The sequence below is a fragment of the Takifugu rubripes genome, chromosome 14, assembly GCF_901000725.2.
Source record: "Takifugu rubripes chromosome 14, fTakRub1.2, whole genome shotgun sequence".
NCBI classification, from domain to species: Eukaryota; Metazoa; Chordata; class Actinopteri; order Tetraodontiformes; family Tetraodontidae; genus Takifugu; species Takifugu rubripes.
The window spans coordinates 11,422,357-11,440,342 of NC_042298.1; the positions used below are offsets into that span (position 1 = coordinate 11,422,357).

At 40.4% G+C, this 17,986-nt stretch overlaps 1 protein-coding gene across 6 annotated transcripts in view; it reads right to left on the bottom strand.

Moving 5' to 3' along the window:
• Positions 1–17,986, bottom strand: part of enox2 (ecto-NOX disulfide-thiol exchanger 2) — a 100,739-nt gene that overhangs the window by 43,093 nt on the left and 39,660 nt on the right. For 3 of the 6 annotated variants that reach the window (XM_011610891.2, XM_029846891.1, XM_029846892.1), the window contains one exon: positions 15,311–15,427. In XM_011610891.2, coding sequence (XP_011609193.1) covers positions 15,311–15,427 — 117 coding nt within the window. Of the gene's footprint in view, positions 1–15,310; positions 15,458–17,986 lie in introns of all 6 variants that reach the window. The other 3 variants (XM_011610886.2, XM_011610887.2, XM_011610888.2) reach the window with 1 other exon arrangement.

A 17,986-nucleotide genomic window follows, 5' to 3' on the forward strand; every position in this document is an offset into this window, starting at 1 on the left:
CTGGTTCATCAATGATGGACATTTCCACTAGTTTTAGCATGACAGGATGTGACAAGTGTCCATACATATTTATACACAACAGGAAGAAATAAACCAGAAAAAAAAAAATTGACCTCTTTGACCTTAATTTTCTTCTATATGCAGGTCTGTTTCTTTGTCCGTGAGTCTGTCTGGCCAAGTATGTAGAAAGGTGAGTCAAAAGGGCAAAAAAGTTCAAGGTGTCCATATGCATAAATGTATAAAATGTCTGTAAAAAGGCCCATATTGTTTTTCAAGCATTTCTAAGGATCTCACGCACGGGCCAGTAAATAGGCAGCACATACAAACACAGTGACTCTTTAATAATGTATGAGTGCCCTTTTCTCCGCTTCTTTCATCTGTTAATTATGATAAAACTGGTAGGAGCCTGGCGATTAGCAGTGGCACAGTGAAGAGCGCCCTTGGTGTTGTAGTACACGGCTTATTTAAGACCACAGAACAAAACAGAGGGAAGATGTAAAGATGGCAGGAGATGCCTTAAACGGAGGGAAAAAGTTGTCTTCATTCTTCAATCACCTTGATGTGCTGTATTATGATATATTCATCTGCCACTGACATGGCTAGAATTTGAACTGTAATTCAACATAATTTATTTTTCATTTTGGGAAGCATGTTTGATGCAATGCTATATTTAGGGTAGGATAGCAGAAGGATCATGCTCTGATCTGATCTCTGCTCTGTCCTTTCCATCTCCTCGTCATGCTGTGTGCATCCTTGTTGTTAGCATACAGATAGAAGTTTTATGGTCCCTGGTGTTGGGATGAGTAAGAAATAGAGAAATATGAGAGTCACCAGAGATTATTGGCACAATTAGTGTCCCCATGCCAACCAATTCCATCATGGCAATATAAATGATCATTTTATACATATTTTTCAGCAAGAGGAGAAAAATAAAATCATGTAACGTTCATGCAAATACAGAAAGTGTAAGTGTGTCTTGCAACAATAAACAAAAAATATAGAATGGTAGAATCGGTGCTTCCAAATTAAGCTACTGCATTCATGGTTTACTGGTAATAACCAATGTCAGATGTTAAAGGGGACAGAGCCTCCTTCAAATCGTGCTATGCAATGAAATTAATCACATACAATGTGTGTGAAGGGCTGTAAAAATGAGCTGCATGCCGGCTGTAAATCAATCAACTGCAATTTGATGGCTGGGAGTAAATCTGTGTATCTGCTCTGTTGAACAGGTGACCATGGCTGCAGCAGAGGTTGACAAATCAAATCTTTACCTCATTAAGAGACTGGGGAAAAGTCATTTCAACCACAACCACGGTTCAGGTAATTCATGAAAATCTACCACTGTTGCAGTTCCTTCGGTGCGTCCATCAGTCAAATTAAGCTAATGTATTCATTGTAACTGCATATTATTAGGATTATATAATAAAACATTAATTACACTCCTTTAGTTGAACCTTTTCTGGGGAATTCAAAAGATTAAAAGACTAAAATTTCAGGACCTCTTATAGACTATATTTCATAACCACACCTGTCAGTCAGTAAAGATTCATGGTCATTAGTGAGTGAAAGAGCTATAATTTCCCTAATAGTTTTCATTTTCATTGAATTATAGTTCTTTGTAAGAAAAAAAACATAGGAAATGTAAAAAAAAATGTACTGTTGATGCAAGCATTTCCGTATTTCGGGGAGGCTTTCGATTAACGTAGATGGACAATTTGTGTTTGTGTGACTGATGACAAAAAAAGGACAAGTGTTGCAGATGGAAGTACTGCATGACTTTTCCTTCCTTAACAGGCGAAACACTGTGAGAAGAATGAATAATTTGATATCAAGGGGTGAAGAGGGATGAGAGATAAAGGGCATGAAAGAGAAACAGGAGACAGCTCTCAAACAGAGCTGAGGCCCGTCAATACGGAGTATCGAAGAGCTCACCAAAGCTTACTCAGGTTTCTGCAACGTTAACCTTTCGGAGCCTCAGACGGCGGCTACAGTGAAGGTGAGGCGTAAGCAGGGAATTCTACCTTCTCTGTTTGGGCAATGCAAACAGTAATCATGCTGGGATTAGCAATATTCAAACCTCACAAATCCCCTGTTTGAACCCACCACCTAGCTGTCAGGATGTATTTCCTTCTACAAAAAGACTATATTTGTCTGCCACTTGTAGTTGGGTGGTTGTACAACAAGGCACAAATCCTCAGCAATGATGTTTATTGTATGTGTTGGCACACACCATTTAAATGTGACAACAATGCCAAAAACTTGATTTTTATCTGAGGGACACATCAGGGTTTGATACAGTATAAACCGATTCAACAAGAACGGTAAAAAAAATTCTCCTTCATTTCAGGTACAGAACAATGGGCATCACAGCTCTTCAACCGTGGCCAATAACGGATATTGTTGATAGAATACACCTCCCACTGGTTGCCAAAGCAATCACCTTTGGACTGTGCCTGCTTCCAAACCCAATCTCTGGTGAGCAATGTGTTTTCACTCTGAGTGGTAACCAATCGCACGGACGGAAAACAGGATCAGCGCGACGTTGATGAGATTCCTCATTGGTCGGACAAATAAAAGAGAATATTATATCCCAGCAGTACACCCTAAACAGGTCACCAGTCCATCACAAGACACACTCTCCGTTCACTTCTTCACGTCTAGGGGCATTTTGGAGCCCCAGATGAACCTACCCTTAATGTTTTCAGACTGTGGCAGGAAACTGGATAAAACCTACTCAAAGGGAGACCCCAGAACATTCTAATTATGTAACGAATGCCAATTAATTTTAAGAAATGCTTCAAACTGTTCTTAAAGAGACCCTCTCCTCGAGACGTTAATGATGAAGAGAAGCTGACTGACAGGGTCTACGAGAACACTCATTTACAGTTTATTCTAATGATCAAACACGACAGCTGGGACGAAGTAAGTATAAGTTTTAGGATGCACAAAGTTACTTTTAATGAACAAACTTATGGAGTGAGATGGCTGAAGGCAGCTTTCTGTAAAAAAGTGACAACCGTTTCCCAATTACAGGGAAGCTGATAAATGTCTTTCAGTGCCTCACTGTGCAAAAACAAAAAAGGAATACACGACAGAAATGATTTATACTTCACCGAATATAGTATGTTTGTCCTATGTTCACCAGAGCTCCGTTAAGAAACATTAGTTGATGAAGTTTAAAATTGCAGTACACTGGCAGAAATATACCTTAACACTGCTGCAGATCATGCACACACCTTATTATTTTACACTTTATTTACACATTATTGAACAGGGAACATCTATGAATTGAAGACAGTCCATTTGAAACCCATCCCAAATAAAATAACCTCACTGATTGAGTGTCAAAATTCAAATTTACAACCTGATGAATCTAAATATTTAAAATGAAGAAAGGAGAAAGTAGATAAAATTGTATATTAATGGCCAGAAAATATATTCTGGGGCACAATGCAAAGGTTTGATCTGCACTTAATTCAAAGCTACATCAGCATTTGCAGTGAAACAAATTCAATAGATTTTATTACTGATGAAATAGCTTCTCATTTTAAAGAGCATCAATTCCATCTGAGCAGAGTGGGAGTGGACAGCCAGCGACAGTTGTTGCAGCAATGAATCTGAAATATTGCTTTATGATGACCAAAGTGACGCCTCAATAAATAATGATTTGTTAGTTTGAAGTCTCATCCAAAACGTGGAGCCTCTGCGAAGGAACCGAGTCAATTACCAGAACGGCAAGTTAAAGAGGACAGACGTCATCGCCGCTTTGATTATTTAAAGTGTGCAGTGCAGACGGAAGAGATTAATCCTGACTTTGATTCCTACAAGAGTCAAATATGTGAAATTGTTATCACAATGTGCTTGAACTAGATGAGCAATGTTTGACGGAAGCATCAGCATTTAATCATTGAACAGCGGGAGAGGTCTGAGACTGGCCTAAATCGTTCCTTGCATTACCATGCAAATGCTTCTTTTCCCCAGATTATTAAATTAATTAGTCACAAGAATGTGTGATGTCATGATATCTGAAGTCAATAAAGCTGTTTATTTGGAATACCGGTACCCTGGTTTCGGCGTAAACATCATGTAAACAACCCAATTTATTTTTGCCTTACCACAAACAGGGCCCTTCATTAGGAAATGCTGTGCGTGTGAACAGGCCTGTTTAGATTTAGAATGCATGCAGGGAAAACACTCTCATGTGCTTTGATTTTTCATTAGACTAGCTTCATCTAAAAGATGATTATCTAACCGAAATTGAGTGCAACTTTCAAGAAGAATCAGTGTAGTGAATCACATGAAGAAGGCAACCTGGCCAGTCTTTTATTTGGCTGCATTTGTGTGTTCATTGTCCCATATTTCAACACTGTGTAAATCACTCTCAAAACACCAAGAGCCAGTTAATTACTCTTTTGGCGAGTTGATCTACTGTGGTGCTCTGTCCAAAATGAGGACTTGTTCTTTCTAAAAGGTTGGAAAAGTATTAAAAACTGCCGAGCCAAATTGCTGTTGCAACACAAAAAAATGAAACACATTCCGCTGCTTTCTAGGTAAACTGTTCTTGAAGAACAGAGCAGAGATGTGTGGAAGAACGGAGCTGGATTCGTGCCCCTGAAGAGTCACATAAAGGAATCTGAACAGTGACCAGGTGTGGAGTTCTGAGGCTGTGATTACTTTTCTCCTCAGCGATGTCAGTCCTTATTGGCCCTTAGAGAATACAGAGGAGGAGGAGAGGGAGATACACATAAAGCAGATAGACTAGATGATCAGAACAATGGAGACCCCAGTTTACTGTCTATTAAATGAAACAGCTTCATGTGTTCTAAACATTAAACAATATATTTGTTTTAGAAATGCAAGAGCATTACAGATCCACTGCATCAACCCTTCTGTAATAGCAAAAGATTTTGTGAATCATGCCACTATTTGGGCCCGATCGGCCTTGCGGGTACGTCTCTTCTTTCATTTCAACCATTGGGAAGTTAGAGCTCTTCATTTTTCCATTACTTAACCTCTGTTAATGCTTCAGAGAGATGTATTCAGTAAAGCAGAACATTTCTTCCTTGAACATATAAATAGCTGTTGCTAGTCAGAGGTTTGAGTACCATCGGCCGCAAGTGCTGTGAATGAATGGTCTTCGCTCATCTTTTTGATAAAATTTAGGAATCACTTTAGAGTTTTTATGGAGTGAACAGATCTGTGGTTAGATGTACTTGTTTATAGGCTAAAATCTTCATCCTAAACCAGAGTACACAAGCACAGTGTCCTGTAGCAGTTCAGCACCTTTTGATCTCCAGGCCAGACTGGCCGGTTTGCACCATGTTTGCTGTTTTACAAGCAACTCACTGCAAAGCCAAAACCTTGTTTAACAAAAAGATACAAATTGAAAATGTCTACTGATGCCTGAAGGACAGCTCGACATCTTCTTGGAGGAAAAACAAGCTGCCGAGGCTTCTTCATGTCGGTTTTTTTTTTTTTTCTTTGAAGTTTTACACTGTCAGAGCGCAAGAACGAGGTCTCGGGGAAAAAAAGAGAGCTGTGGAACTGTCATTCTTTGTTGTGGTAAAGGGAAAAATGTGTTGCAAGTTTTCATAGATTGTTATAGCACTACATGCTCGGAGAGAAAACATCTTTGATGGTCACGGTTAATCAACAGCGGGAAAAATCCTGAAGCAAAACCATCAAAGCTCACCGTGTTTGAGAGGCGATTCTTGCTGCTGCTGCTGGCTGAATAAACTTAACAGCACAGGATTTAAATATATGAAGTGTTCAACCTGTTGTGCCGTGTCAAAGCCAGTACTTGATGGTCAAGGCTTGAAGAAATTACCAGTGAGGTCAAGTAAACTTTATAAGCTGTTTTCTCAAAAGCTATACAAGCAATAGAATAATAATGTAATGCTAAATTATTCTTGAAAGACTCCCACACAATGTCAAGAGAAATGTATGAAATACAGGTTCTGTGGGGGAGGCCTGCCTCTACAGTCTTCCCTGTGAACTCAGTGTTTGTCATCATCAGCTGGAAAAGGGAGGACCTCAAACAAATTCCTCGACCCACAGTTACACAAACACCCAGATGCCTTCACATTAGATGCTGTGGGAACTGGGGAAAAGATCTCATGTGTCACAGATTAGAACATGAGTAGAATTTCTGTCAGGCAAAGCTCCTTGTGGTTTGCATTAACTAAAAGAAGAAGCATAATTGCTCCACAAGATCAATCAAAAATGGATGCCTGAATGCTATTATCCATGAAAAAAAGAGGAAGAGTGCTGTGCAGTTCCTGGAGGAGTCGGTTAGGAGAGACACGGGGACTCTAACTCCACCAAACACATAGAGATCTGGGCTAAGGACACAATGGTGCAAGAATGACTTTATCAGCACTTGAAGCTCAAGCCCAAAGGATTTCAGCCTACTTCTGCCAGAAAAAACAGCTGCTTAATCTATGAGGAGTGCTTGAAATGTGGCCAAATGGGCTGAATGTTTCCAAAAAAGTTGGAATGGATAAAGCAGAGTCAGTTGTTTCAGTAGGTATGGTGGATAAAATAATGGTGGTGGCTTGAGTCACACCCGGTGTCCTCCAGAAACCAGAACCTACTACAGGTAGAGAAGTAACGAATGGGTCCACCAAAAGACGTCTTATACAATAGCCTATGGTAGATTCAATGTGGGCCAAGAGAAAATTCTGTCCTCTTTTCGTTCTCTTTACAGCTTAGCCAACTAAATAGCACTTTCGTTGCTATGGATACCTTTTAGCACTGCAACCAGTGCATAGATCGCAACTACTTAAGAACCGGCCATCCTTATGTGTCAACGATTGACATCAGAGAAATGATTATCATGGAAGAAAGATAATGTCAGTGCTACAAACACTTCCAGACATTAAACATGCATCAGTAGTGGTCAATGACCCCCTGCTTTATGCCCACATAAAAACGGAGTGGAGTGCAGCCTGCCTCTGCATGTTTTTAAGTGCATCCTCCATAAATGGGGGCAGTTACATGGACAGTGTCTTTAGAGCACATACAGTATTTATACATCAAACGAACAGCAAGACTATTTGCTTAGGCCTCCTTTTTTCTGTTAACTGCCACTTAGTCCAACTTAAGGTCACAAGGGGTGTTGGACCCAATTGCAACCTGGACATTCACTCTCACTCTCATGCTTAGGGGCAAATAAGAGTCATTTTTGATGCGAGGAAACTGGAGTAAAGCTGAACATACAAAAAGGATCAAATCCAAAAGTTCTTGCTATGAGGCAATTTTGCTTACCACAGCACCGCGGTGCCAAACATGGATGACTAAGCTGTACGGAAACTACTGACAGACTGATGCCTCAGACCACTGTGAAGGCAGAAAATGCATTTCCGGAATGGTTTCCTTGCGGTATTGTGCTCTGGAAACTTAAATCGAAGTTCGAAAGTTAGATATAACAGCAGCTTAAACAGGAACTGCCAATAACAAAACTTAATAACCCAGAGTTCCCAGATCCAGTCTTCCCACTGATCTCAGTCTTGCTGGGCTGATTTCAGTCCCCAGCCTGTATAACAGAGATCATATTAAAACTACCTAATTGGCAAAACAGAAATTGACTTTTATTATGAACCAGTCAATGTAAAGGTAATGGGTTTTTGAGTTAGGCACTTATTGCTCTGAAGGACAGAATCAAATTAAAATGAGATGGGATTAAAATGTGTGGGGGTGGGGGGCGGTGGAAATCATCAGATGGTGACAGTGATCTGCTGCATTTAGAGACTCCACAGCACCTTCCACATTTTAGAGAGGAAACCTACTGTGCACAGCAGAAAAGGGCTGGAAATGTATCTTTAAGCACAGTAATGTCACTGAGCTAATGATAGCTGGTTACCTTCAGTAAACAGCATTCTTTGGCATCCTTTTCGTCTCTGTGATCATTTGTGTTTTCAAAAAGGCCATCAGTAGAAAGGCTACATTTCTTAGTAAATAATTCTGACTGAAAGAGTCGATCCTTCTCTCACTGATATCCGAGTGGAAATATCTCCTATGTAAAGGCTTGCTGGTATGACAATAATGTTCCTTTAATCCTTGAAAATACAGCAACATTCATTCATATATTTGTCGTGCAGGGCAGTTTAATGAAACAACCATGACAATGATAATTCCAGCAGTAAAACCACGATGCACATTTTCAAATAAATAGGTTAAACAGAAGTAGAGAAATATTAAGAACTAAAGAATTTGTGCCTGTGAAGATCATTCAAAGGCAACAAACAGCTTACGCAAATGAGTTCACGAGGGCTCGGAGTAGTATTTTCCTAAACAGCGTGCCAAACCACTGAGTGGAATTGCATCTCCAGTAAACAAAATTCAAAGCCCGGATTTAGTCGTGTCCGCCCACAAATTCCCGATGCGTTGCGGCCTCATCACGCTGCCGACTCCTGCAACAGCTGACAGCATCTTATCAGCAGCGGCAATGACAACATGGGAATCTTATCAGAGGTCACAAATTAGAGGCAGAAGAGTTGCTGTGTGAAAATGTCAACAGCTCGGCGAAGCTGCCGGTGTTGTTATCAGGCCACGCCTCTTCCCGGTGGAAGGCTTCTGAGAAGGCACTGACACGTTTATGGTCGCTGATGTAATGTAGTGACAGGAGGCCTATTTGTGTGCTTACAAATTATTCAAGAAGAATCTCGCAGGGTAGTTCATATAAGTATACAATATATTCATCATTTCAATCTGGTGACTGGAATTGTCATGATCAACGGAGCCTCTTATTTATTTGGATCCACTGCTTATTAAATCTAATGGCTTACAAGTCCACATCCACACATCAAGACAGTGACACCCCCCCCGCCCTCCCCACAATGTCATGGAGCCCAGAGTGGGTCATGGTTCAGTGCTTCTCCCTGTAAAGATTTCAATATAGAGGTCAGTGCACTTAGTGCAGAGGTTCATCTTTTCTCTAATGGCAGCATGGTTGACTTAAGCCACGAAAGATACCTGTAGTGGCAGCAACATGGAGCTTAGGGCAGACAAACATCACATGCGGTACCCTTTCTCCACTGGCCTCAAATAGAGTCAACAACAGCACACAGGCATGCAGCAGTGTGAGGTGCTGTGGCTCTCACTGTTTTCCCAGTACATCTACAATGGGATTTAACTATAGATCCCTAATATTACTGCCTAACATTAGAGGAGTCATAAATTAACTCGGACCATCTCTCCCAGAATGAGCTGCCAGGACTTCAAATGCATGTGTACCGATGCATTTCTGTCAATACGTTGGCTCATTAGGTTTATTCTAATTTCTAAAACCATTCAAGGGACACATCTATCCTACAACTGAGAACTAATTTCATTTGAACTTCACCACTGACGTAAATTTCACAGTCCTGAAGGTGTCACAGTAAGTAAAATGAGTCCATAGTCTTATTTTTGCTGTCTTCATACATACATTGAATGTGATGAATACAGCTTTCTCACTTCATCAACAAATCTTTCTTCCGTTGAGTCTCACATCACCTCTTACTGGAATTGCCTCACAAACACCCCCAGCTACAGTTACACTTGCATTTGGTGCCAGTTCCCTGACAGCAACTAATCGAATTCAGTGGCTCCAATTTCAGCATGTATGATGAAGCATATATTCAAAGGAGTGGTTGCATCTGATCTGTCCTGTCTGTGCGGGCGAGACAGTATTGATCTGTAAAATTAAAGGGACGCTCACAGTAGGAACGTAGAACAAATAATTCTGTCATTCGGTTCATGGAAAGTTGTTAGCAATGCAAGAATTTTACATGTTTTGGACGTTTTGGATTACCGTAATCATTATCTGGAACTCTATATTTACTAATGTCAGACATGTTAGTACTTTTAGATTTGAAAGGCTTTTTTTTTTCTTTTTACAAAAAAATGATATAATAAACAGGACAATTTAGAAAAGTAAGTTGGTTGTGACCAACTGTTGATCAGGCTCATGGTGGAGGAGAAGATGGACTGGCATGACCCGCACACTGGTCTGGAGAGGTAATAGCAGTCAGTGAAGAAGCAGCTGGTGGAGCTCACTTAAACTGTCTGGAAGCTGAGCGAGACAACAGATGGACAAGAGAGCAATGGCTGATGGAAGGTGAGATGCTGACAGTAGAGGAGAAGAGCTGCAGAGAAGAGCTGCAGGGTCTTCTTAATTAATATGCAACAATGAGCTTGGGGCTGCATAACTGATGGGAGGCAGCACGACCGAAAACAACTACAGGCTCAAGAGGTGTAAATGATTTGAAAACTGTCCCTTCGCTGGGAATCTGCTGCAAACAGCCACATGTACAGTATGAAAACGACTAAATCTTAGCAGCAAAAAGGAAAATGCTGTAGTCCAACTTAAACATCATGGCACAGCACCAGAGTTTACCTGATGACAAATTCTGTTTTAGTTACAGCAGGAGTACAGCTCACCCCTTCCAGACATATCAATTATTCATAAACCTACCTATCTGGAGCAGTGCTTACAGTGTGCTGCTGCCATTTCAGACATATAGAATGACATGCAGTATCTGATAGCTGCTGGGGCCTTTATGAAATACATTGTAGATAAAACCTTTCAACAGCTATTATGGCTGTAATCGAACCATCACAGCCCTTAAACCTTTGGCCAGCAATCTCCATTAGAGAAGAAGCTCTTAACAAGAGGAAATGACAGATCTGATACTATTAGAAATTTAAATGAGGGAAAGAGGGTGAAAAAGAGAAGAAACGCTGCAAAGATTTCAACAGAGATCAAAGGATATTTGATTTGACTTCTGCTCAAAGTATGGTAAAGATTATAGATATAGGTCAAACATGGATATTCACATGCATTATTATTATTATTTTCAAACAAACATTTTCCTAAATAGACATTACAACTTGGTGATGCTTCCTATTAAAACTTCTGATATTTTGATTAGAAATAACTTAGCAAAGTTGCAAAGGAAAAACAAAAAAAAAAGTCCAGCATATTCCTTAATCCGACTGTTAAGAGGACAACCATGCGCAGTTCTGTCCCTCAGGCACAAGGAAGAAGAGAAAAACTCATCTAATTGTTTATTTTCCAGCCACTAGGGCTGCGTTAAGGTAATAAACGGAGAGAAACTGAAAAAAACAAAAAAAACAAGCCTGCCTTGCTTGGAGCAAACAGCCCGAGGGAATCATTTTAGAGGTTGAGCCTTGCTGGAGGTTTTGCTATTAGCTTTAGCGTGAGTCCACAGACAGAGTGTAGCCGAGTGCCTTCTGGCAGTCTGAATTATTTAGCTGTCACATTTGTAGGGTGCAGTGAAGTGGCACTAAATCCATGGCCACTGTGGCACACCGAAGGGTGGCTGGGGTCACCAGGGCACCTTAAAATAATAGAAAAGGACTGCGGTGCAACCCAGTTTCATTTTGAGGCTTGATGATGATGAGCAGAGCAGATTGAGGTTGGTGATCACTATAGCACCAAACACATGATGGGGTGTGGATGAAATATTAGTACAGCTCCATCAACTCATTTGTCCAAGTGTGCAACGTCACAGGCAGAAAAGTCGATGGTTCAACACCATTTAGACCCCGTGGAAATTCTAATTTTACAGCCCTGACATTCATGTAGCCATTTGTATTCATGCAGAAAATGATGACATGCTTTTACCCTTACAAAGAGCTGACCTGAGATGATAACAACCTGTGATCTGACTGATGTGAAGGCATTTCAGAGGCATGTCACATATTCTAAAACTACTTGCCATCCAAAACTACGTACTAAGCAAACGTGCAGTATAACACAGGCGTGCCATTGCTGCTCCAGAAGGAAGTCTGACAATGACAAATCCATTAACCTTTATGCTCCTGTCATGCCTCATATATCCTGCCTGGGCTCACTATAAACTTCCGTCTGTCATCAATCCATCCATCACCATCCAAAATCTCAAGACTGAAATTACTGCTCGCTCTTCCTCCCTCTCTCTCAATGACAAAGCCATACATCTAAATCATCTGTCAGCTCAAACAGCTAAAGTAGCACATTACATTACTTACCTTGCAGAGGTTGTTAGTACCTGTTGTGGGTCACTGGCTTCACATTGTTTTCATAATTTCCAATTTGAAGTACACACCGGCTGTTACTGACACTGTCAACAAAGTACTTTTATTAAAGAATGATGGAAAATGTGGCTTCCCATTAATGAGTTTTGTAATTTTTCATAAACTGGTTTGATTCACTGGAAACAATGAAATGTAAACCAGATGATAGTTTCATTTTTCTAAAGAAACCCTGATGATCCAGAAGTAATCAGTAGATGTATTGGATAACCTGCCAAGCATGTGGGATTCAAGCTTGAGCACATTCTTTCTTGGACATTGTCCTGTATTTTACTAAAACCTTCTGCTCTAAATCACTGTCTCTTCAAATATAAAGGCTCTGCTGCATTCAGTCTGAATGTAAACATTGTCAAGGCTGAGCAGGTTCATACAGGGACAGTACATTCAGTTGTGTCTGTGCAGCATAAAGAACTTAGGAAGGTCTTATCAGATGATTTGATCTCTTCAGTTTCATAACAAACAGATGTCTGCAGATGCCTCAAAGCTGCAAAACCAATTTGATATAATCGCACATGATCAACATTACATTCTTGAACTTAGAAACTCGCACACTTTTGCCAGGGTATCTTTCAGATAGCTGTCAGAAAAACATGTTTGATGCAAACCCCTGATGGGTCTGCACCGCACGCTAAATTCATTTTGAATAGAAACAAGAAATAGAGTTGAAATAAATACATGCAAACAAGTTGAACACTGATATATTGTAATAATAACCAAAAAAAGGCTAAACAAAGGACGACAGATCATGTTGCAGCTAGATGGGAGACAACACTGGCACCATCTCTGTAACATGTATCCATCTCATCCTGGTACTCAATGACATTGACCTTTCACTTGGTGAATCAATAGCATTTTATTCAACACCTTTCACTTAGCTCCCACTAAAGGTCAATGCACATGAGATTGGATTGCTGAGAGAGCTGTAGGTTTCTGCTCAACCCAGCCCAGTGGACTGGTTTTTATGATTAGATCTAATTGATTGTCATGTGCTAATCCCTCCAATTGGGGATGGGGGGGTTAACTATTATAGTATGTATAGAATTATGTACTGTATATACATGGGCGCATTGCTAAAATGTCTGAATTGCTTCCAGTCAAGACTTTATTCCACTGTGCCGGGTTTCTGGATGTCAGCCACGCTCATTACAGGAGTTGGGTGTCAGCAGTATATTAGAAATGTGCTGTCCAGGTTGCAGCAGTGCCTCATGCTCTCCTCTGTCTGCACCCTTGATGGATCAGAGAGGAGGAGGAGAATGGCTTTGTTGCTCCTTGCTGCATCGTGCTAACGCCACTTATGCACTCGCTCAGTCATTGAGGTTCTTTTGCCTCGGGGAGGAGCCAGGCGACAATGACACTACACACTGTGAAAGGGAAATGTCATGGAATCTTTCTTTCCTCGGCCCACTGCAACATTCTTTGGGGCTTTTTGAAAGAACAAACAGGTTTTTCTCTCATCCTGTACACAACCACATGAAGCAACTATAGCTGGTTGTTTGATTTTCAAGAGAGCAAACTGACCAAAACTGACTGAATAAAGTCCTACCAGTGATTTCACCCCATAAAGACTGTTGTTAAAATACTTAATGGGACATTAGATACATTCAACACAATGTGAATGTCATTTATCTGTACAATTTATTTCTGAAACTGCTCTGATAAACAAGCACAAAAGTATTTTTCCCCACTTAAAAGCCATTTAACCTTTGCTCACACTTCCATTATTTGTTTTTCTCTACATCTTATTTTAGTATCTGTTGACATAAAAGGCAGCGGATACTGAAATGTAGAAATAAGCTGTCAGCTGTATTTATAGAAATACAATCTGAGTGTGTTTACCACAAATATAAAGTAATAAAACGATGTCACTCTGTGTTAGAGTCGACACAAAAAAGAAATGAATCTTGCTCTGTGGGAGAGAAAGTGAGAGGCAAATCAAGAATGCAAATTCAAAGGTCAAGCTTGAGAGAGGAAATAATAAAGCTGGTCTTGTCTTAAAAAGTTAGAAAGACTATTTTAAATGAGTAGCTAGAGACTCTCAACACACTATGAATTTCCATCCAACTGAGCGCAAGTTCTTAAGAACCACATTTCTCTGAATATGATTCATACAAATCTTGTAAAAAGGAGGATGCAGCCTGGGAAGGTAGAAGACTCTCACGAACGCCTGCATTTGGTGGCCAAGTGAACGGAATAATAATCTGGCTACAAATATTTCCTTTACCTGTTTATTGGTGGTGAGGAATCTTTAGTTGTGCTTGCAGCCTGGGATGTTTTTTATTGACTACAATGGGCAAACTGGAATTTTTAAATCCAACTACAACATCTTTGCCTACGTTGCTGCAACTAAAACAGGAAGTGTTAATGTTTTTAAATGAAGGTCAGGTGAACAGGTTTACTGGCATTGTGGTTAGTAGTCATTGAAATGATGTCGGCATTGGTTGGTAACAAATCTGCCATGTTTAGAGTGGTTGGTTATTTTTTTGAGATCATCTGTGATATATTATCCAATTACCGTGTAATGTAGTCCGTAAATTAAAATCACATTAACTTTTATCAAGATGTGAACTCAATGACTGGTTCTAGAGAAGATGTGAAGATGAATGGCTGATTAGGGCTGTGCTAATGTCAAGCATTAATCTGGTGTCATTAGCATCACCCAGAAAGCAGACAACACGGAACCTCTGTCTTAAGGACCCTCTTCTTTCTGTTAGTTAACAAGCAATTAATTATCCAGAGATTCTTTAATTAGAAAGCCCTTCTTTAAATTGACACATTAACAGGAAAAACACTGCCATGTGCTAATACAGTTTAATTAGGGCCCCCTGTGTGTGCACAAACACACATGGACGTGGCAACAGAGTCAGCGTTTCCTCGGCTGTGTACCAGGTCAGCATCTGCGTGTGGGGTCGGGCTGAAGGCACGCAGCAGTTTGATTAGCAGGTGGCATTATCATGGCACCAGACATCAACAGCACACAATCTCAGAGGAGCTCTGATGCCGCTGCAGCTGTCTGACCTCCAAACACACCAGACATCCACAGCCTCAGGGCACAGGGAGATTCTTTCCCACTAAACTATGCTGGGAAAAAAATGATGCGGGACGATTTCCATCAGTGTAAAATTGCACTGTGCACGCTCTACGTGCTTACAATACATTAAGGCCATCTTTTATATCAAACAAGGCTGAAGGCACCATGAGGAAGTGTTACAGCTGTGAGCTTGCTCAGTACCTGGAGGCAGGTTGGCTCTTTTCCTCTTCTTGGTGTTTTCTGTAGAGGTTTCCAGGGCAGGGCACTCCGTCACCAGTGGACCACTGGAGCCGTTGAACTGAAGAGGGTCGTTGTTGGCTGCCGGATCAAAAGACAGAGGGTTGAGTCCTGAGAGACACAAACCAAAAGAAGCCTCATTACACCCCCAGATGTAAAAGCTCTTGACCAAAGGGCGAAGAGATGGGAAAAATAAAAAGAAATAAATTTGAGGCCGCAACGCCACTGTGCTTTTTATAGCCATATAGTCTCTCTGAAGAACTCATAAATACTGTAATTTCAGTGACGCAAATGAACGTTTCACTGGTATCTTGTGGAAGAATGTTTTTTTTCTCATTTAGTCGCAGAAGCTCTTCATCTCTGAAAAACCACAAACTCCTAACTGATGATGTAAAAGGAAACTGCTGCAGCATTTCAGAAAGAGAAAATTCATTATTTGTATGGTATCCAAGACAGAATAAGTGAGGCTGGAAATTTGGGATATTTCAGTATCTCCAAGAAACGCAGACACTCAATCACTTGAAAGATAGATAAAACTTCACTCCGTAAAATTGTTTTGTCGCTGCACCAAAATACTTTGGGTCTGATCCCAGATATGGAGAATGCGTGCGATGCGCTCATCAATATTTTGAGCATGCACAGGAACGCCAACATACCAAAGCCAACATGGCTTCCATCCTTCCCAAACAAGGTCAGCTTTAACAAGGACAAAAAAGGTGAACATTTAGAGGGGAAAATGTCCACAATACCACTAAAAAACACCTTCGAAGAATAATGTAAATGTTAATTATCCATCGGTTCAAGGGAGCAGTGCTATTAGCATTTTCATTTTGTTTACTGTTATCTTACAATAACAGCATAAAAAAATCCATTATGGGGACAAAACAATGCACCCATAGGAAATAAAAAGAAAAGTAATAATTTTGAAATTGCTCGAGTCTTAGTCTTACAGACAACTTACAACAACCTCAAGTTTCCTCTTTCTTTTTTATATCAGCTATCCTCAAACCTTTATGTTGGGTGTACTGTCATGTTTATAAGTCAGAGCCAGGACCTGGGGAGACTCTCTGTATACTCATGAAATATTCATGACACCTCTTTATGCACAGATCTGTTTTTCTATCCATCAAGCTACAAATAACAAGCCTCCACTTTAAAGGGATAATTCACCCCAAAATGAAAACAAACTCATTATCTGCTCATTTCCACGTCAACAGATCGGCTCAAGTTGGGGATGAATAGCGTCTCAGTCAAATCCAAAATAACTGTGGCATTTTCATTCATGTGATATCAGTAAAAAATGAGTACTGAGAGCTCTCAATGATCCCATTTCAATGTGAAGCGACTTGGAGCAAACAGATACAGAGTCCACAGTACATTTAGACTAATAACAGAAATGATGCTGTTTGGAGTCGGGTGCTTGGATGGCAGAAAGGAAGCGGTATAGAAGATATGCTATGATTTTCTCCAGCACCTCTGATGAAATGGCCACCATTTCCTCTAATTTTATTGGATTTAGAAGGCTCATTACCCCCAAAACTCCAAAAGTGTCAGATTCAGAAACTTCATCCACGCTTCCATTTGCATAAATAAGAAGTAAGTTTTCATTTTCCATTTAATGTGGTACAGTCACATTTTCAATGCCCCTGATTACTCAGAGAGGGTCCCAGATTTCAGTATTTTTTCCCTTTTAAAAGCTTTATTGCAGAATGAAGTCTTTGTAAATCTGCATTTTCCTGTTTTCTCTACCAACTGATACAGAGTCAAAGTAAATTTTATATCTCTATAAAAGTAAAACTCTTGAACATATTTCACATGTTTTAATGGTGGGAGTTTTTTGTATATAATTTATGTTGCCAGAGCTGGGATTTCATTCAGTGCATACCAGTGTGAGACAGGAAATCAGCACTAAACTTCAGTAAGGAATGAAGCAAAGTTTTAGACGCTGTGAATGTGAATGAACCGGCCTCTGTTTTTGTTGTCTTTGGGATTAAACTGTTCAAAAACAACAAAGAATGGTCAGTACAAAGTCTTAATGTTGGAAACACAAATAAGTGAGAATCACCTTTGGATGTCTATGTGTGTACGTGTGTGTGGAAACCTGTAAATGAAAAGAGTCTTTCCAGGATCATCGACCCTGTCTGCAGTGTAACGTGTTTGTCTGCTGGCTGCTGTTTCCCACCACCGACGGCTGGATACAGAGGAAAGACTGAGTATCATTGCTCAAGAGAGGTAAAAGAGAAATACCTGGAGGCTGTGTGGACACAGCTGAAGATTTTGGACAGAAAGGCAAAACAGAAGCTAGAGAAAAGAAAAAACTGAACTCAGACAAAAACTGCCTCCAGCATGTATTAAATAGTGCCATATTAAGTCCAGAGAGAGTGAGTGAAAGTCTGAATCATACATTTTGCATTATTGAATCTGTAGATATGTTAAAGAATGTCATAAACCATCGCCCCCCCCCCCCCCCACCCATCTATCTTCAGGTACTGCAGACCCCATAGTTTTGCACTGACCTGCAGAAATCTGACCCCACTGACCCACCCAGCTCAAGGTTTGATTGCCCAGTGTAATAATGTGTTTGCATGTATGATGTATGTCTATTCTCTCCTCTATCTGTTCTCCCCCACTTCTTGTCCT